The sequence below is a fragment of the Pelodiscus sinensis genome, chromosome 2, assembly GCF_052426305.1.
Source record: "Pelodiscus sinensis isolate ZL-2025 chromosome 2, ASM5242630v1, whole genome shotgun sequence".
NCBI lineage: Eukaryota > Metazoa > Chordata > Testudines > Trionychidae > Pelodiscus > Pelodiscus sinensis.
Genome location: NC_143053.1, coordinates 212,336,410 through 212,357,543, shown reverse-complemented (window position 1 = coordinate 212,357,543; position 21,134 = coordinate 212,336,410). Strand labels below are relative to the sequence as shown.

Here is a 21,134-nt window from a genome sequence, read left to right as displayed (position 1 = left end):
TCTGCCAAACATAAACTCAATGCACACTATTGTACTATAATATTAACAATATCCAGGATTAGTTTTGAAACAAGGGCATCAAAGAACTAAAAACTCCAAAGACTACTGTACATTAAAAGGAAAAGCATATTCAGTTCATTATGACTTGACCTAAGTAGAAAGTTTTTCTGCTAAGTTGTTTCTTAGTTATTTGTGGATTTGCAGAACTGAGCCAGATCTGGGAACTTAACTCTATAATGTTTGGTATGATGCCATCATCTATGGTCATTCTGGCTCATGCAACGGGTCTTCAGTAGACAATGCACATTTGATGATGATATTGGCATTTGGGCTCCTCAACCAGTTCTATCCCTCCAGCTATTATTCATCTGGGCAGTACATTGCCCATCTTGCTAGGACTTTGGGGAGGCCACCATATATGGTCATTGAGGGGTGGCGCTTGAGACTCTATGTCATTAGGCAATAACATAGATGCTATGTGATCATCCAAACAGGAGAAATATCTCCCACAGTTTGTGGAGAGCTCTACCACTGAGCCACGCAGCTGTGGCTAGGCTTTGTGCCAGATACACAGCAAGAGCCAAGATTTGGCCCATAAAGAATTTTCTGAAATACAGAGAGTTACCATGATTTATTTTATTTGTCAAAATATTCAACTTTCAATAAAGCGGATTGTGTGATAACTACAAAACAAGTTAACAGAGAACACGCCCAGAACAGGTTTAACCTCTCTAGTCCAAAACTCTCTTGTCTGGAAACATCCATCATCCAGAAAGATTTCAATTAGCTAGATGTCCACTTTTCATGGGTGTGGGCAAGTTTCCTGTGGTTCCATGAAGTTTGTTTACAGTCCTATCTCTTAGTGATCTAGGCTGTTATTTAGCTCTAATTTACCCTATACATGTCCCCTCACAGCCCAGTAAGCAGTGGAAGTGTTGGTATTGCTGCTAGACAATATTGAGCTCCTATGGTCTAGAAAATTCTCTGGTTCAGAACCAGTTAGGTCCTGAGGGTAACAGACTGCAGAGTTTCAACCTGTAGTACTTTTTATTATTTAATAACTTTCAGCTCACTCACCTGTGGTCCCCGGGGTCCTTTTAGTCCAAGAGGGCCTTCTAATCCCTGTGGAGGGAAAAGTAGGAATGTGCAATTTATCCACTAACTGCATTTAGAACCCTATTGTGCTGAAGTACAGTGTTGAAAATATAGCCCAATTGTTTTTGTAGTATACAGCAATGTAGTATACAAATGAGTATACAAAACAAATGAGATCTATTTATTTCACGTCTCCATTCCTGATTTTCCTTGGAATTTCATTCTCTACTCTACTGTGGCTATGACTACACTTAAAATGTTATAGCAGCACAGCCACAGTCCTGGAGCTGGAGTGTGTCAGTGTAAACATTCACTTCAGCGACAAGAGAGGTCCTCCTGTGGCTGTGATTATTCTACCTTCCTAAGAGGTGGTAAAATTCTTCCCTCAACCTTGCGCTGCCTACACTGCAGATTAGATCAGCATAGATATATTTCCTAAGGGTATGAATTTTCCATACCGCTGAGAGTCGTAACTATGCATATAAAAGCTTTCGGTGTAGACCAGCTGCTGTTTTTGTTGTGTTTTTAGTAATTCTCTGTTTTCCCTTTTAATTGTCTCTTGATGTTTGATCAGAGACCTTTATTATAAAATATATACAAAATAGCTTAGGGTATATTTATACTGCAATGTAAATCCAAAGTTTGAACTCAGACTCAGACCTAACCCTCCTTCCATTTACACACAAATCTCGATAACCCAGAGTTCAGACCAAGAACCAGGATTCAAGTTCTATTGCTTTGCAATGTATATTCAGCTTCACTGGACAAGCACTGTCAAAGTCTGACAATAGTATCCCACAATCCCATGAGCTAACTTTCTTTGTCCTCTGGACAATCAAGCCCTGATACACTGCCCTGTTACCAAAAGACTACAGTGGCCAACTTTTGGGAAGATGGTAGAAAGTCTTAGATATGCATGGTTGGACTCAGGTGCACATAATGCAGTATAGATGCTCAAGACCCAGGGGTCAATAGTTCCCAAACTGGGGCAACAAATGTATGTAGATGCTCAAACCCTAGGTCAGGTGTGGCCAATCCGCGGCTCGTAAGCTGCATGCGGCTCTTCCCCCCGTCAGTGCAGCTTGCGATGTTGCCCATGAAGCCGCCTCCACCTCCTGGTTCCCCTGTGCTCACTGGGGCAGGGGAGCTGTCCAGATCCAAAATGGCAAATCCAAAATGGTGGCTGCCAACAGGTGCCTGCTGAGGCCAAAAAGCCTTCTTAAAAGGCCAATCATTTTTTGTTTTATTTTTGCTCTACCATTTTTTTGCCCTGGCTCTTCACGCTGGATCCAGCTGGATCTTGGCTCTTTGTCTGGAACGGTTTGGCCACCCGTGCCCTAGGTTCAAAAGCCCAGGGACCATTCACTTGAGTTCCACTAATCCTAGGTTTACATTACAGTACTGATGTGCCCTCAGAAAACAGTCCTTTTTGACAAACAAGAGTGGTTGGCTGCTTAGCCGGTTGTCATCTGATACATGTTCTGAATCTCAATTTCTACTGATATAGCTGATGGAAAAATCTTTAACAATGATGATGATACTTCGATTGAGTCTGATTTCACTTGTATAAGTTTTATAGTGTAGTAACTTCAACTGACTTTAAGTTACTTCAAATTTAGCAATAGACACAGAAGTAGAATCAGACATACAGTTTGCAATAATCATAAAATCCTTTACCTTCAAAAGAAAAATTATATTTATCTATTATCTTCTTAGCTCACATATTTATTCTCCATAAAAAGGGATTTACTAGTTACAGCTACTTTCCAGTTCCAGTGTAGATCATAAATCAGTCTTTCTGGTACTAACAAAAACAATGAGGAGTCCTATGGCACCTGAGGCCTGGTCTACACTAAACCAGTCAAGTCAGCTTAATTTACACTGTTCAACTATGCAAAATGGATAGCTGGATTCACCTTACCTTAAGCCGAGCCGCCTCCTCATCTACACTGTGGGAGGCAGATGGGAGCCTATGCTCCTTACAGCTTCCCTTACTCCTCACAGAATGAGCAGTACAGAACACCATCAGGGATTGCCATCAGAGTACGATTTGGGGGTCTACACTAAATCCACTAAATTGAATGCTAGATGATTGACCTCCAGAGGGTTGATCTTTTCTGTAGTGTAGACATGCCCTTAGAGACTAAGATTTATTAGTGCATAAGCTTTAGCGGGTAAAGTGTGTTTTACCCACCAAAGCTTAGGCCCTAATAAATCTGTTTGTCTTTAAAGTGCCACAGGATTTCTCATTGTTTTTGCTGATAAAGACTAACACAGCTACCCCACTGAGTCTTCTCTCTACTACTTTTTCCACTAATGACCAAAATGCAAACTTTCCACATTTTAACTACATCTGGCTCAATTACAATTTGCTTACAAAGTAAAAAGAATTTTAGACCAATCCAGATGTTCCCCTGGTTTTTTTCCTCTTCATTCTTTCTTCTTTTTTTATATTTCTACATAAATAGAAATCAATGGATCTGGCTGCTCTTTCCACAGCATGTGTTTTGTTTAGATCCAGTAATTCTCCTGACAAATAAAGCAATGACATTGAAAGCATTACATTCCATCAGCTATTTCCTCATACTGAAATAGATTCCAAAGGCCAAGTCATTGTATGTATCCGGACATATGAGGGCCTGATCCTTCAGGGATTAACTACTGAGTTAGTAGTGCTTGCTACCATAAGTAGCCACATTGATTTAATGCACACTTGTAAAATTAAATGGAAATGGCAAAGCAACCACTAGAATGAAACGCTTTGTGGTGGTAAGTGTGTATAGAATACAGCTTACACTGAGAATATGCACACCTGGTTAGAAAGAGGTCTGATTTCAAACCAAGACAAGTTTTCTGCATTTTGAGCCATTGTTTGTAGTCTAGTCTCATCTGTACTTAGGGAAACCCAACTTGTAGGCAGTAGGAAACATCTGTGCTGAGCTAAAGATGCTGTGCTAAAGTCAGTGTAATTAATTACATTAGAAAGAAGAAAAATAAAGCCTCCTCCAAGACAGCCAACAATACGGCCTATTGTACTACACGCCAATCACTGCAGCTTCTAAATTTGGTTCTGAATATCAGAGTTGTGTTCTTGACACTCCTCCTACATATGTTCAGGGTCTGAAGATTTTCCAGTAGCACAATTTTTTATTTGTTTTTAAATTCTTGGGGTGTTTTGCAGATCTTCATCTATTTTTGCAAATGTGGTTTGAGCAGATAATTCTGGGGGTAACTATATCTCTAGTCTGTTCAGTAACTTCAAGTGCTTACTCCATTATAATTTCTTTACAAGAATTTGTTTTTCATCACTATTCTTAACAGAAATTAAACAGAAGACTACTGCTTAGCTTTCTCTAGTCTCGGCATATAGTTTTTATGTCTGATTTTTTGGATGCTTTGTCTATGTTATTTGCCAGCTTCTGAACAACTTCTTTTTATCTTAATACAATACACATTTCAGTTTGCCTCCTACTGCTTTTAAAATGTTGCCCCAAATCACGTTTTTTTGGAATGTTAGATGTTCAACTCATCTATTTCTTCAATGTCATTATCTCTTCTGATTCATTTGCCCTTAAAGAGATTTCTGAATCCCTGCTGTTTCACATGATCTAGTAGGTTTTCTTTCTTTGTGAAAAATCTTATTGCTTAAAAGTATGTCCTAGCTGCCAAAGGAAATGTTTCACAGACATCTGCTTTGTCAACTTAAATCAAATGACTGCTCTATAGACACTAAGAAACTGTTCATTGTTGGTTTTAATAAGGCATACTTGTTGCAGAGTATAATATCAAAGAAAAAGTATAAATACTTTGATAATATGATGTAGTCACAACGCTAATTGATAGCTCTTAAGAGTAACTGCTATACCTTTTGTGTCAATTAATTTTTAATTTCTTACATAAATGTCTAATCCATGTCAATGTTTTTATCATAATAAATGTTTACATAGAGAGGACTAGACTATATTGTCTTTCCATAAGCCTGATTCAAAATCAACAAAGTTAACAGCATGATTGCTATTGTCTTCAGTGGGATTTGCCTCATACCTGTATGCATTTGTAACTCACTTTATAGGATATATTCAAAAATAGGGACAGAATCTATATAGCATTTGTATGCATATGATTAGGGACTGTATATAAATTAGGTAAAATATGGCAGGGGTCTTTAAATTTACACATTTGTTTCAGTGTTACAAAGTGTGACAAGAGGCAGGGGAAGCTCGAAAAATTATCAAAAAAATGTTTTATGGAATTTACTAGCAGCCCCTTACAGATAGAGCTGGAAGCAGTTTCTCTTATGGTTGCTGGATTTTTAGTTTGCTTTTTGAAAAACTAGTACATTACACATAATACTGTATTAAAATAAAATTTCTATATCTTCAAAGTCACGGTGTCAAAAGTTAGGAAATTCTAGATTTAAGGATGTCCCACTTCAGGCTCCCAAGTGTATGTGTATAGTTATAGACTTTAATCACCTGATCCCCACCTGTCTCATTTAGTGCACAGGATGGTGTGGTGATACTTATATATGTGCTCCACAGTTCACACCATGAACAATATTTTAAGTTAAAAAGTCATACTTACTCTGTCTCCTTTTAATCCTGGTGTCCCACATTCTCCTCTTCCACCCTATAAAAATTATTTTTTGGTTAATTAAAATGCATTAATGTTATGGTGATACAAGAGTTTTGGTGTTTCTGAAGATTTGTAAGCATTGTCACTATATCAAGTTCTGCTCTACTTAGCATATGTAAGTTTATTTCCTATAACATTGTTATCTACATGGTTAGGGAATATTATATTCAATGCCACACTACCCAGTCTTGAAGTCTTTATTCAGGCAAACCTCTAACTGGATGATTCTATTTATCTAAGTTGTTGTACCATGCTCATTAGTATGGTATATGTGAGTTTTGTCTGGGTAATGTCTGCAAGATTGGGTTCACACAATGAAGTAAATTAGGTGGACAAATAACTCCAAGCAAATATGTCATAAAACTGATCGTAATAAATAAGTCTAGTTTTCATGTTTCCCAGAAATCAAATTCCATAAAATTAGGAGTAACTTTGGGAGTGAAGAAAAGCATTTGTGTCTTGAGCATATATCCATGAATGAAAATACTTTATTAGTATGAAGGCACAGAGAAGCATTTTCACTGTTATTGCATTAATAATCCTTGTGGAATGACCAGTTTGCAAGCCAAATTTGGGACATACACGCAGGGTAGCTCTGTTTCTATTTTTGGCTGTCTATGATGAGTGATGTTAGACATGTTAGTTTGGACTCTCATATTTTTCAGTCACTTTGATCTGCATTATATTGAAATCTTAGTGACAATTTTCACTAACAATCCTAATTGTTATTTTGAAGCAAACTTCCATAATATTTGGTCAATGTTTTTATTCAGCTACTAAGATTACCTCCTGTGTCTATATTTAATTTTCTAAATATATTACCTCAATTTACCTCCGGTATCCATAGAAATATATTTAATTTTCTTTCTTCTTAACATCCCACCCAATCCTAATCCTTCCCCCTCCCCAGAATTTACTGTGTCCGAAATATTGTCTCCTCCCCAACTTTTTTTTTAAATACTGTAAATAAAGTTTCTCAACCATATACTGAGCAAAAGCAGAAAGGGGCTGGGAGTCTCTCCTGCCTATAGGGAAGCAGACTGACACAAGGCAGCTGTCACAACTGCCAATCACAGAGGCAGGCACTCACAACCGCAACCAAAGGGAACACAAGGCCTGCTGTAGGGGGAGAGTGCTTAGAGAAGGAAGAGAGGTAGAAAGGCCTGAGACAATGAAGTGTTAATATCCCTGCACCAAGCTACCTCCAGAACCCCAGCCCAAAGTGACTGAAGCAGCCCACGAGGCCTAATGAGAGAGCGTCCAGGAGCCAAGAACTGCACTGACCATGGGCTAGCCACAGAAAGCCAGTCAAAGGGTAGTAGAGACCCCCTGAAAGATCACATCAACAACCAGTGATGGCTCCAACTCCAAACAGTCATGATTAACTGTACTACCATGAATACTTCTACTGATTTCAGTGGTACTGCTCATGGTAGTAACATTAATATACGTATATGTGTTTGTAGGTTCAGGGCTTAACAAAGAACTTTCTGCTGAATCTCCCATGAGGATTTTCATTGAATGATAATCTGGCCTTAGGCTCACCTCATTTTTTTTAAAGATCTTACCTTTTCTCCCTTGTTGCCAGGAGCCCCCTATTTAAAAATATAGATTAAAAAATTATCTGAAGATATAGAACATAATTACATTACTAACAGGAAAAATGTAGTTAGGTGTTATATTCAATAATCTTATCAAGTATAACGAAGCTTAAATATGGTTGTAAAAAGTTGTCATCTTCTGTAGACTTAAGTTATAGCATTTTCCACATGCACCCTTCCATTCCCCAAAACAGTAGATAGAACTATGCCAGTTTACATCAGGTAATGAACTGGCCCTAGCTTTCTAAATTGTAATAATCTGAAGAATAGATCTTAATAAGGAAATGCTAAGTCATTTACATACCACTTGACCTTTTTCTCCACTTTCTCCTTTTTCAGAATCACCCTGTCAAGAACAATGGAACCCAATCAAAATATGCATCACTGTTTTACCTGATTAGAACCAAGATATACTGAATGAAAATTAACACCATTTTTAACATAAAGGGCTCCAACTTCTCTTCTACAATGAAGCTTAGACGGTGCAAACCTGAGAACGCAGACACTAAAGCATACTTCTTAGATGCTTGGGATCTGAGGCCTCCGTCCTGTTAACTGCCTAATAAACAGGCACTTGTGGCTACACAAAATCTCACTGAGTTTAATATGGTTCCAAAAGATGCAGGAGTGCAGAGAAGAGCTTGAAGAACTGGAGTCTTGATTTGTTCTACAAGATAAGGATTTGGATTAAAAAAACCTCTCTAGTCTGGCACTCTCTGGTCCGACAACATCCATGGTCTGGCATGATTTTAGTTAACCTGATGTCCACTTATCATAGGTATGGACAAGTTTCCAGTGGTCCCATAGTGTATGTCTACACTAGCTCATTAGTTTGAGCTAGGTAGGGTAATGAGGGCAAGCGGAGTTGCAAATGAAGCCCGGGATTTAAATATCCCGGGCTTCATTTGCATGTTCCCGGGCCCCACCATTTTTAAATCCCCCTTAGTCCAAACTCCATGCCTGTGGCTACACGCGGCATGGAGTAGGTAGTTCGAATTAAAGATCCATACTCGTGGAATGAGGAGTAACAGTAGTTCAAATTAGGATCTTTAATTCGAACTACCTACTCCATGCCGCGTATAGCCGCGGACACAGAGTTTGGACTAAGGGGGATTTAAAAATGGCGGTGCCCGGGAACATACAAATGAAGCCCGGGATATTAAAATCCCGGGCTTCATTTGCAACTCCGCTTGCCCTCATTACCCCACCTAGCTCGAACTAACGACCTAGCGTAGACATACCCATAAAGTTTGTTTATAGCCACCAGTCCTGGCTCTCAGTGTTCTGTGCTCGTATTTAGCTCTAATTTACCCCTAAATATCTTCTAAGTGCCCAGTAAACAGTGGCACTGTTGGTAATGCTGCTAGACAACATTGACCTCCCGTGGTTCAGCAAATTCTCTGATTTGGCACCGGTCATGTCCTGAGGGTGCCAGACTAGAGAGGTTCAGCCTGTACTAACCTTGTATACATCTTTGTTAGATATCAACAGAATCCTTGGAGGGCAGAATTCCATGATTGAGGATTGATTTATGGCACATTGTACTGTATCTTTTTTATTTTTTTTTTTTTGCTTTCTTCATTTGCATAGTTTGAAGAAAACAAGAAGAAATTGGCATTCATGTTAAAGAGAAAACTGTCAATTTACCTTGTCTCCTTTTCGTCCTTGATCACCTTTATCCCCTCTACCACCATGTCCTCCCTTAAACAAATCAGGAAAATATCATGAACATCTTAATGAGATATTATTAGTTTCTTTAACACTGTACCAGGAAGGCAGGCAACAATGACAATAGGAAAGGTTTAGACAAAAGTTCTACTGTGAAGCAGGGAGAGAAAGAGGAGAAGGAGCTGGGACTGACATAAGATTGTTTTAATTAATCTGATAAAGTTCCTTATCAGTATCCAAAGACATGACTTTATCAGTGGGGTTGCTATGTTAGTCCAACAAGGAATCCTATGGCACTTAAGGCTAACAGATTTACTTGGGCGTAAGCTTTGGTGGGCAACGGTATCTGACAACCCATGAAAACTTATGCCCAAATAAAATCTGTTAGTCTTTAAAGGTGTCACAAGACACATCACTGACTGTAGCTGAGATTTTTGACCCTGCCTAGTTTAAATATGTTTTCCATCTTCAATATTAGCAAAACGGAATCCTAGGAAACCTAATGAACTAAGGTGCAAAAGAAAACAGAAAACTTCCTTGCTGTTATTTTTCAGACATTTCAGTCATTTTTTCCCTAGCATTGACACACAAAGAATATGAATTGTTTTATATAGAGGCCTCTGTCCATAATATGTTGTGTAGAACGTATTAATGCCAAATTCTGCAGCCCTAAGGCCAAAAGTTCTTCCCACCACCTTCCTGGTCTGTGTGAGAAGAAAGGTATAGCTTGGGCAAAGGGCTGTGCGGTAAAAGGAAGTAGAGGTCCTGGGATTCTTGTTATATACTGTACTGTGATCTAATAGTTTTGAACAAAATAATTTAAATTCTGATTAGAGACCAAAAAAAAAAAAAAATCCATGGAGGTTCACTTCTTGACCTGCAGTAGTATTGGATGGTAGGTCAGCAGCCATATTCTGATTCCACCAGGGACCAGCCTAATCTAGGGGGCAAGGTGTGGTGTAGCTAATGGGATGGTTTAGTTTAAAAACTAAGTAAAAACTGGGATCACTTTTCATAAATTGGAGATGAAACCCTGGTGTCCTAGACAACATTTTTCTCTTGTTCCTTATAAGCAAACAGTCTCTAATGTTCCAGCCCTGAACCCCAGATATTGCTAGACATATGCATTACCAATATCCAAGTAATTAGTTTAGAAGGCATGTTTGATCAGCTAAGAAACTAAAACCAACTTCTATTGGAGTCTATTAATTAGAATTGCTCCAGGTCTAGAATTGATTTTATAATCTAGAATTGCCCTAGATTACTAGATTTTCTTCTGTTCTATAAAGTACATAAAATGCTAACTATATCTAAATGTTTTGTCATCTGACTGACAGGGAATCTGACTAAGATTAGCCAGAAGAATTATAATGTTAGGCTGTGACTTTACAGGCAATCACTCAGCATTTGACATTAAGATTTTCATCTGAAAAACCAACAGCATCTGTTAGGCATGAAGAAAATACCACTGAAAGATGGAATAAAAGACAGATTTTGCCTGTGGAGCAAAAATCAGGTCTGACTTTTGATTCAAAGTGCCCCAAAGTCTACAGGCTCAGACGCAGACTTTTGATTTGGACCCATTTCTATGTCAAACCTTTGCAATGCCCTCGAAGTTGGAGGAGACAAGCTGTCTGGGTATGTAACATAGAGGTCCTATCAACCTTCCATCACATCAAGAGTTTCTTGATTTGTTCTTCAAAATCAGGGACCAGTTTAGCCAAGCTAGTTTATTAGACCAGAATTAGGATTTCCTACTTCTAGTTTTGACATGTATGGGTCCTATATTGTTTTTGAACAAAACTACAACATTTTTTGCTTAGATGTTTCATTATAATATATGAAATCCATAATTTCAGAAACCATAGAAACAAAATAACTATAAAAGTGCACTATAACTATTTTAAAAGACAGTACTAGCAAGAATCCATAATGTTTAGCCTTGGCTTTTGATAGGAAGCTTAAGAAATATTAATTCTTATAAACATATATATACTTACAGGAGGGCCAGGTGGTCCTGGGTCTCCCTTTTCACAGTTACAGGATTTTTGCTCACACTGAAGAGTTAATAGATATATTAATTAAGAAATATTTTTGAAAAATAGTCAAATTTAGCATGTCAAATTTTAAAGCACTTTTAAATCTATATTTTTGTCTAGGAAATGAGCTAGATGAAACACTACAGTGAACCAATCGGAAAAGAAATGGTCTTATAAAATATGCCTTTCTGTAACAAACCAGAAACCATTTTTACATTACACAACCTCCATTAAAATAATCCTTTAAACCTGCTCCATCTCAGTATTTGTTTTGCACACACTGTATTATAAATATTTTGAAAAATGTTTCTCTTAATAGATAAATATGTTATACATTATAAACATTTCAGGTAGTGGACACATAGCATGCAGCAGCATAAAATCTTACCCACTAGGCAGGAATCTCAATTTTAAGCCAAGCAGGCTGCTACATTTTAATGAGAAAAGCAAGTATCTTCTACTCTTTTAAAAGAAAAATTTCTGAAGTTGTAAAGCTTGAACATCTCTCACTCAGGATCAGTGTTTGGAAATTTATGCTGAGAAGGGCTTGAAGGAGCGGATGAGAGTTAATACAATAAAGTCACCATAAACCTATACAAATAACAAAGCCAGATTTTGTCAGACTTGTTTACATTGAATATTATCTTTCTCATCAAGTATTCCCATTCTCCTAATGATTCAATTCAAAGAATATTACTCAGTGTAAGTAAAGGCAGAAAAAACGGACCCAAAAATGAATGTCAATAGCCATCTGATTTCTAACACTCTGGTTTTTAAGACAATTCTTCTGTTCTATGAGGAAATAAAAACATAGCACTACTACATTTGTATTAGGATATCACTAGTGAATGTGTGATTGTCGATGTGCTGATTACAATGTGTTACACTGATAGTAGTCGAAAGTTTGTAAAAACTTACCCGCTTATTAAATAAGGTAACCTGGAAAGGAAAAAGGAAAAGAAAAAAGATATTCTCTTGTAAAATATAGCAGTTTCTTAATTTAGGCAAATTGTTTCCTATAAAATATACTGTTTCCAAGTATAATTCCAAGAACGATTAATTAAGAGAATGATTTCAACCTTTAAGTATGCAATTTGTGCACTGGTGAACACGTGGGCTGTGTCTACACTGGCATGAATTTCTGGAACTACTTAAAACAGAATAGTATTCTGTTTTCAGTTTTTCCGGAAAAGGAGCATCTACATTGGCAGGCTGCTTTTCCGGAAAAGCCCTTTTTCCGGAAAAGCGTCTGTGGCCAATGTAGACGCGCTTTTCCGGAAAAGAGCCCCGATCGCCATTTTCGCGATCGGGGCTTTTTTCTGGAAAAGACTACTGGGCTGTCTACACTGGCCCTTTTCCGGAACAGTGTTCTGGAATAAGGACTTATGTCTGAGCGGGAGCAGAATAGTTTTTCCGGAATAGTGGCTGATTTTTTACAGTAGAGCATCGTTGCTTTTCCGGAAATTCAAGGGCCAGTGTAGACAGCTCGCAGCTTATTCCAGAAAAGCGGCTGATTTTCCGGAATAAGTGGCCCAGTGTAGACACAGCCAAATAGGCCTACTCATGCCACATTCTTAGAAAGATACATGTAGCATCATAGAAACATAACCTGCCACCTTCACAAATCCCCAAAGCAGATGAATTACCATCATTTTGCTGTTTAGCTTCCTTTAGGATATATCTCATACTGCATCTGGGAGGATGCTTTACAGCAAATATACATACACATACACATGCTAGCTCTGCTTAAGCTAGTGCACTATGCCGGCCCCCAAAACTCTGTTTTCTAGTGGCCTATCACAGAGCTCATATTTCTCTGTTTAAATATCCTGAAATCACGATGCTTATACTATCCACCTCTAGAGGGAGTTACTCACAACAGAATGTGGGGAAGAGCTGTGGAACTTTCAGCTGCATATACGAGTGCAGTGTTTCTTAAACTCTTTGAGACCACGGAACACCAAACAATAATATTTTTTTCTGTGGAATACCTTTGAAAATTTTCTTCAAAAAAATATTGTTGTCAGACAAAAAAAGACAAAAACAAAGAAGTAACAAAAACAAAGAAGAGGTCTCAGCACACCTGCGAGTTGTTCACAGAACACCAGTGTTCCACGGAACATAGTTTAAGAAACACTGTACTAGTACCTAGGAATATGAATTAAAAATGTGTGTAATGTAGCACCAGTCATGAAGAAAACACCAATAGGCCACTAATGCTAGTATGTAACATCTAATCAGAAAGTGGCAATAGATTTTTGTGATCTATATACAGGTTGTACCTCCAAAAACTGGAACTCTCTGGTCTGGCAACATCCCTCGTCCAGCAGGACCAGAGATGCTCCTGGGCCAGAGAGCCCTGTAGCCCAAGGGCAGGAGTGACAGCCAGGCTGGGGCAACAGAGTCGGCAGCCCGGCTGTGGTCAGCGTGGGACTGGGGCTGAAGCCCCATGGCAGCCTTAGGCAGCCCATAGCAGTCTGGGGCCACGCTGGAGTTCCCCAGCAGCACAGGTCGGCATGGGCCAGAGTTTCTTGGTAATCCACAGAAGCACTGGGACAGGGCACTGCAGCAATCCCTGGGGATATAGGGGTGGAATTGAGACCCACAGCAGCCTGGGGCCAGAGACCCACAACAGCCTGCTAGAGCGCAGGGCCTGGCTGGAGCCCCACAGAAACCCCCGGAGCCCAAGTCTGAGGCCCCGCAGCCTCTCCCGGATGCTTGGGGCTGGATCCTGGCAACAGGAGCTGGAGCTTGTGCTGCCCAGCAGCAGCTGCAGCAATCAGTCCAGCCAGGTTCAGCTAGGGTAGAGAGGGAGAATCAGGGTGTTTGTTGGGGCAGACTGTCAGCAGCAGGCAGTGGGGCTTTTGCCTGGTGGCAGGAGACCATCCCTGGTCTGGCAAATTCTCTCTTTTGGGATTGGTAAGGTCCCTACAGTGCTGGATAAGGGAGGTCCAACCTGCACAACATAATCCCCTGAAAACTAGGAGGCACACTGGAATTATGAATGACTATCCCTCATATTATATTGAGGGATGGCACAAAATTCTGCTTTGCCTAAGATGTTGTTTCACTGAAGGCTGGGCCTGTGAATTGAAATGGATTCATACTGCCTCTAATTTTTTTTCCCTTAGATGAACCATTCCACCTATTTCTGCATCATTGCTTAATATTCAAAAATTAACATGAGACTGCTCCTAGAAAAATCAGCTTAATTATTTTTCAAACATATTTTTAAATTAGTTTTTTATTTGCTATTTTGAACTTTTCAGGTACACTCATATAATGCCTTCAAACTTTTCTCTGAAACCAGAAGGGCTAACAACTTAAGAAAAAAGAGACTGCCTTATTAGCAAATTAATATGTGTATATATAATCATATACAACAATTTCTGCCACTGGTAAAAGGGAAGAGAAATGTAACCGTTCACAGTTACTTACCAATTGTTCTTTTATTTTCTCTGAGAGATTAGGATCATTTAGGATAAGAACAGGTTCATTGGGAGGATTTCCAGATATCAAATGCAGATTTGATTTACTGGCCTTTTTACTAGACAGCCCAATGGTAATGAATGATATTCCAAAATCTCTAGCTGTTGTAGATATCCCCTGGACATCAGGACTTTTTGGATGGTCAATACCATCGGTCATCAACAAAGCCACTTTTACACTTCCCTTGCGACCTTCAGTTTTAAACAGATGAGTGGCATTGGAAATTGCATAATAGGAATAGGTGCCATGCCCAATATAGTTCATGTTCTTGACTTCCTGCTTAAAGTTATTCAGGTCTTTCCAGGCTACAAAGGGATGATCAATTTTGACTGTACTGCTGAACTGCATGACTGCCAGTTTGACATCATACTTCCGGAATTTAGCAGGTTTCATTACGAAAACTTTGTCACTTAAATTCTCAACAAAATCTTTCTGCTTATCGAACAGCACATGTTTTGCACTTTCAGAACTGTCCAAGATAAAGACTATGTCAATGAAGCACACAGGATCTGTAACAGAACAAGAAAGTTACAATAATAATTCTATCTTAAGGACATATAGGGTATGTCTAGACTACATGGCTCTGTTTACAGAGCCATGTAGATGAGGTTTCTAGACATAGGGAAATGAAGAGGTGATTTAAATAATCGCCGCTTCATTTACATCAAAATGGCTGCCGCGCTGTGCCGATCAGCTGTTTGGTGGCACAGTGCGGTAGTCTGGACGCGCCACAGTCGACAAGGGAAGCCCTTGTCAACCGCGCCATTATGCCTTGTGGAATGAGTTTTACCGGGGCGGTTGACAAGGGCTTCCCTTGTCGACCGCGGCGCGTCCAGACTACCGCACTGTGCCACCAAACAGCTGATCGGCAGCCATTTTGATGTAAATGAAGTGGCGATTATTTAAATCGCCGCTTCATTTCCCTATGTCTAGAAACCTCATCTACATGGCTCCGTCGATGGATCCATGTAGTCTAGACATACATAGAGAGCCCTGCAAATCTGCAGCTATCCGCTTTATATCCACGGCTCTCCGCATCTGCAGATGTGGATGCACATATCTCTAGTTCATTTTTGTGGATACAGATGAGGATACAAAATTTTGTATCGGCACAGAGCTCTAGGTATGTCCCTGCATCCAAGATTTTAAATTAAGGAAGCCACTTCAACATTCGCAAACCATCCTCATCCTTCCTTTAGGAGGTAAAGACAGTACAATACAGACGTGAAATGTGCTGCCATATAGCTCATGACTGATTATCAAACACAAAAGAAACCAAAACAAAAAACAACCAACCAACCAAATGCAGTCCTACACATGTATAATTTTTCATTTCCTTGAAAACTATGCTGAAAACTTTTATGAAACATTTTATACTTCCTATTGAAATTTCTTTTTTAAAAAGGTTTACCCTGAAAATCATCTTTTCCTGCAAGAAGAATTGGCTTTTGTCCCTTCTTTCTGTTTTGTCCATAGACTACATGATCTGTTGCAACAGCCAAAAGTAAAATACAAAAGGCAAAATGTTTTTTCCACATAGTGATGGTGATCCAAACTCAAATGACTTTGGACTCCTATTAATAGAAAACAAAAAATGTATTAATTTTTCAGCAATAAATTAAAATTAATAGACACAGACAGCATATGTAGAACAAAAATTTCTATTAAGCACCTTTCAGCTTCTAAGTACAGTATCTCAGAAAGATTTACTGAGGAAGAAGTTAAAACAAAAAACTGGCAGTTCTGTAGCCAAGTAGGAAAACTTGTCTCTGCACTATTGGTTTTACCTCACATACCCTTCTTGGATATTATAATCCGTTTTACTGAGAGAAAAAATAAAAGTTGGATGGGACAAACAAAACGTTCCCAGTCTTTGTAAAAATATTCAGTGCTATCTATAACTTTCATTTGGACATCCAACTGAGATGATCAGACCTCCATTAATAAATAATTATCATCCTATTTAAATTACAATAAAAACAGAGAACATTGACTATTTGTTTGCTTCTGCACATATACAAGTCCACTTGCTTAACAATACACAGAAACATGATTTTCGTGTCTGTAAATTGCACTTTTACACAAAGATATAAATCAAAGATTTTAAAAGTCCAAACCATATAATTCTCTCTTTTAACAAAGCAATAGTTTACCTGAGAAATTCTACAACTTAATATTTTATCACTTCCTTCTAAAAGAATGGATGCAATGCCGTTTATAAATAAAACCACTATGGGTTTGTATCTATGCTATATAATGGTAAACTGAAAAACTGAAAACTGAATACGTCATTAAAAATTTCCTTCAGTCAGTGTGTTAACTAAGTTCTACAGTGCACTGCTAGGTATGAAACGTGAATTACAAAAAAGTTTACAATTTAGAGAAATTCATTTTATTAATTAACTCTAAAGATTGTTAGCGCATGCACATTGCACAATAAAAGTCCTTGTTAAATATCATTCATGAATTCTATTCAGTATCTACATTTTTAAATCATAAGATAAAAGGGAAAACACACAAAATAAAATAATAATAGAATTACTACAATTATAATAATTACTAAACTTTAAAATCAGTTTTACTCAATTTCTGTTCAAGTCTCAAATGATTTTATTTCAGTGTGATAAAAGTGTTCTATACTATTTATCACTTACCTTATAAATCATGCAAACAGCAAGTAGAGGATTAAAAATCTGTAAATAAATGTGACTGAAAAATGCATATCTGTTTAAGAAAATAATGTAATTTGTAAATTGTCTGTCCAGTTGTAAATAAGGGTTATCTTGCATCTGGATCCTTAATGGTCCTTTCTTCATGTTTTGTTTGTCAAAACTGAATCCAGAGTGGCCAGGCATTGAGCCAAGGTTACAGATCTGGATGGGAGTAGTTTAAAGGGACAGTGTCTTAAGAACTTGTTAATGTCTTTCAAGTTATATGCAAGGTTGTTTTCCATAATTGAAGTTTTAAATAGAAATATAATGATGTAATAATAACGATCAGTTATCTGCATCTATATCAATGCTTTTTTCTACAATGCCACTCTCTTCTTCTCCTTTGAGATAATGTATGGAAAAGCACCTGTTGTTGGTGCTGGAATAGAGCCCCAGACAATACAGATTTATTTTCCATCATGCTTTGCATGCAAATTGTATCCAATGTTACATTACAGAGGAAAATTAGACAATTGGTGTTAAATAAAACAGCAGAGGAAGAGAGAAATTATAGATGCATAGCTTTTACATTCAGAAGGCATCATTCTGATCAGTAGCATGACCTGCTATGTGTTTCTATTATCTGCATATTTTATCAGCAGTGATTTTATAGTTTCTTCTAGAATCAAGGATTGGTGGTAGCTAACAATTGATTATTAGGAAAACCGCATGCTCCAATCAATAAAGAGAGGAACCAGGATTCTGAGATCTGTTTTCAACTCTGCCTCTCATTCATAGTGTGACCTCAGTAGAGCTGTCAGAATTTTAATATTGTAAAGAAAATGTTTTGTTTTCCAGAAAGCTTTTAACTTTAAACAAGCCCAATGTTTTTAAAAATAATTTAGCAATTTTGCATGCCTCACATTTTGGCTGTCCTATTTGTGATACCTACAGCTTGAGACAGTGACTTTGCAGCTGTGGGTGTTTAGGGCCTCTGAAAATCATGTAAACATGGACTGATTCTCTGAGGTACTAAGCATCTGCAATTTCTATTGATTTCAAGCATTTTGTTCCTGTACACAATAAAAAAGATTGAAAGATTTGGCCCTATCACAGAATGACTGGCCCTTTAAGAAGGAGCAACTCCCAGGCACTTCTGCTTGTCAGTTGCCTTCTTGCTGCATTTAAGAGAACAAACATGGCCCACATAAATGGGGAGGAAGTAACTCAATGGAGGGCCAGTGAGGAAAATAGCAGGTAAGAACAGTCTGGGAGAGACAAGGACCGTGCAGTGTAGAAAGCTCTGCAGCTGTGACAAGGATTTGATAAGAGAGCGCAGAGAAACTAGCCTGCTGTCCTTCCAGAGCCAAACAGACAGTGCCAGGACATTGAAGAGGGCTGAGTCATTGGACTATGTTTGGGATAGAAGAGTCATGAAACTGGTCACCCCTCAGGTGGATGGCTGAGAGAGTATGGCCCTGGAACAAGGTCAGAAGGGAACTGAGAACAGAGTGCTGGTGAATTCACTGGTGGGTAACCTGGAAATGATGTCCCTGAAAAGGGGGGCGGGAATGGAAAAATCTCTGTATCTTTATGTTACAATATGGAATTTGGGAGAATGGGTTTACCATGAAGCTATGTCTGCACAACAAGGTTTTTGCGTAAAAACATCTGTTTTTGTGCAAAAACTGGGGTAGTCTCCACACCTCAAGCACGTTTTTGTGGAAAAAAACCCCAAAACAGTACAATGACAGGACAGAGGGCTTTTGCCAGTAGAGTTATTCCTCTCCCCATGAGGAATTACTCCTTTACGCTCTACAGCTCTTGTGCAAAAAGGCATGTGTGGATGGTCCGCGGAGGTTTCTTGCACAAAAAGAACCTATCTGAAAAAGCACAAGTGCTCTGATTACCATTCTGTTAATGGCAATCGGAGCTTTCTTGTGCAAGAGCATCCATACAGTGTGGACACTCTCGTGCAAAAGTACATCGCTTTTGCAATGCACTTTTGAGGTGTAGATGTGATTTTGCACAAGAAGTTTTTGCAGAAGATCTCTTCCACAAAAAGCTTCTTTCCCAAAAACTCTTCAGTGTAGATAAAGCCTGAGTCTTCTATGGGCTACTGTCAGAGCACAGTCAGTTTGCCCAGGATTTGGACTTTGAATTGGGCAGTCTGAGAGACTCTCCTTTTATAGCTGGATTGAGGGGAAACTGAGGTAGATGCTCCTGTTGTGCCATAGCCTGAGGCAGAAGGATGCCCCAGTAGAGCCTGCCACATGACATACCTACTATATCTAAAATAATGGTCAAATAAAGAATTTGTGTATATTCAAATCTACTGAGTTTCAGATATGCACACAGCTCTGGAACAACTTCAGAAGGAGCAATCTATGGGTACTGACGGTAAAAATCTGGGCCATTGTTAATTCATTTGCAGGATATTGTAAAATGCTGTGGAGTTGAGTATGGATATGGATTCACTCAAGATTGTTCCTGCTTCTTAGTTTCCTAGGGCTACATCTACATTCCATCCCTCTTGCACAAAAGCCTATGCAAATGAAGCGTGGATTAGCATATTGCCGTACTTCATTTACATAATTAATTAGGGGCCATTTTTGTGCAAGAGGCTTTTGCGCAAAAAGGAGCAGTCTATACAGCTCCTTTTTGCGCAAAATCCTCATCTTGCGCAAGAGCCATTCTTCCTCATTTTTTCAGGAAGAACAGCTATTGCACAAAAGCCTCTTGCGCAAAAACGGCCCCAATTAATTATGCAAATGAAGCATGGCAATATGCTAATCTGCGCTTCATTTGCATAGGCTTTTGCGCAGGAGGGATGCAATGTAGACGTAGCCTTGGAGAAAGACATCTGAAAAGGACAAAAAGATAAAGAAAAGAGTAAATACAAAAAATTCTACATAGAATTTTCCTATCTTTTTTGGTCGTCGAGACTTCTGGTTTTATTTGAGTAAGTCTGAATGAATACTGTGCTTATGTAAAAAATACATGCAATATATCTGCAGCACGAAAGAGACTGCATGAACACTTGCAAAAAATTGTAATGTCCTTCTAGTGATGGTAATTGACCTGGAATACACATAACTACATTGTGTAACAACATTAAAACAAAAAACTTCCCAAAGGATGCTGAGATAAAATAAGCTTGATGCCTTTCCTAACAATACCCTGCTTCAATTTTCAGGCCTATGAAGCTACTAGAGTGCTACATCACATAGTACTGTACTCAACTGGTTACCAGAAACATCCTAGTCACATGACCAAAAAATTCCTACAATTCCATTATTAAGACTGGTTATTCGCCACAGCAAAAATGCACTACTGTTATGGCGAAAAAAAGATAAAATAATAATTTTAGATAAAAAGATAGAAATTATGGTAAATTTAAATTAAGTTGCTTCTCATGCAAAACTATATACGTTTTACTGCATAAAAAAAGTGTAAAATGTTTAAAATATTTCACTGATAGTAGTTACTTAAACCTTGGCTCAATACCCTGAGCATATACAGAATAAACTGTAAAATAATCAGAAAAACCTTGCTCAGTGGCAGGCTGACCAAGTTGAGACATTGAGAACCCCTGAGGTGCTTTTTTTTCCTGAAAAGCTCTAAAACTCCCATGTTTGGTAATAAAAGTGGTGGGTGTGATGAACATACAGCCTTATCTCCTATGGCAAAAGTGTTACATTGTGCTTGAAAGAAAGAAAAATACTGTAAGCGGAGAGGAGAGATAATCAATCCTTTTATTAGAATAACACCATTTCTAGACACAACAAGTGGTCCTGTGGCACCTTAGAAACTAACCAAAATATAGAGAATCATGAGCTTCATAGGCAAAACTCACTGCATCAGATGAATTGGAGTGGAAATATCGGAAACTAAGATAAACATATATAACAGCAGAGAAGTACCTATTAATTATAGGCCCCTTGTTCATGAGGCTA

The 21,134-nt window shown here is 38.4% G+C and overlaps 1 protein-coding gene across 1 annotated transcript in view; it reads right to left on the bottom strand.

The window, feature by feature from the left end:
- Nucleotides 1-17,338, bottom strand: part of COL28A1 (collagen type XXVIII alpha 1 chain) — a 131,037-nt gene extending 113,699 nt beyond the window's left edge. The window contains exons 1-10 of the mRNA XM_006114506.5: nucleotides 17,182-17,338; nucleotides 15,939-16,101; nucleotides 14,477-15,036; nucleotides 11,957-11,977; nucleotides 11,000-11,056; nucleotides 8,979-9,032; nucleotides 7,636-7,677; nucleotides 7,299-7,325; nucleotides 5,680-5,724; nucleotides 1,078-1,122 (exon numbers count right to left, since the gene is read on the bottom strand). Coding sequence (XP_006114568.3) covers nucleotides 1,078-1,122; nucleotides 5,680-5,724; nucleotides 7,299-7,325; nucleotides 7,636-7,677; nucleotides 8,979-9,032; nucleotides 11,000-11,056; nucleotides 11,957-11,977; nucleotides 14,477-15,036; nucleotides 15,939-16,065 — 978 coding nt within the window. The 5' untranslated portion in view covers nucleotides 16,066-16,101; nucleotides 17,182-17,338. The remainder of the gene's footprint in view (nucleotides 1-1,077; nucleotides 1,123-5,679; nucleotides 5,725-7,298; nucleotides 7,326-7,635; nucleotides 7,678-8,978; nucleotides 9,033-10,999; nucleotides 11,057-11,956; nucleotides 11,978-14,476; nucleotides 15,037-15,938; nucleotides 16,102-17,181) is intronic.
- Nucleotides 17,339-21,134: the final 3,796 nt, after the last annotated feature.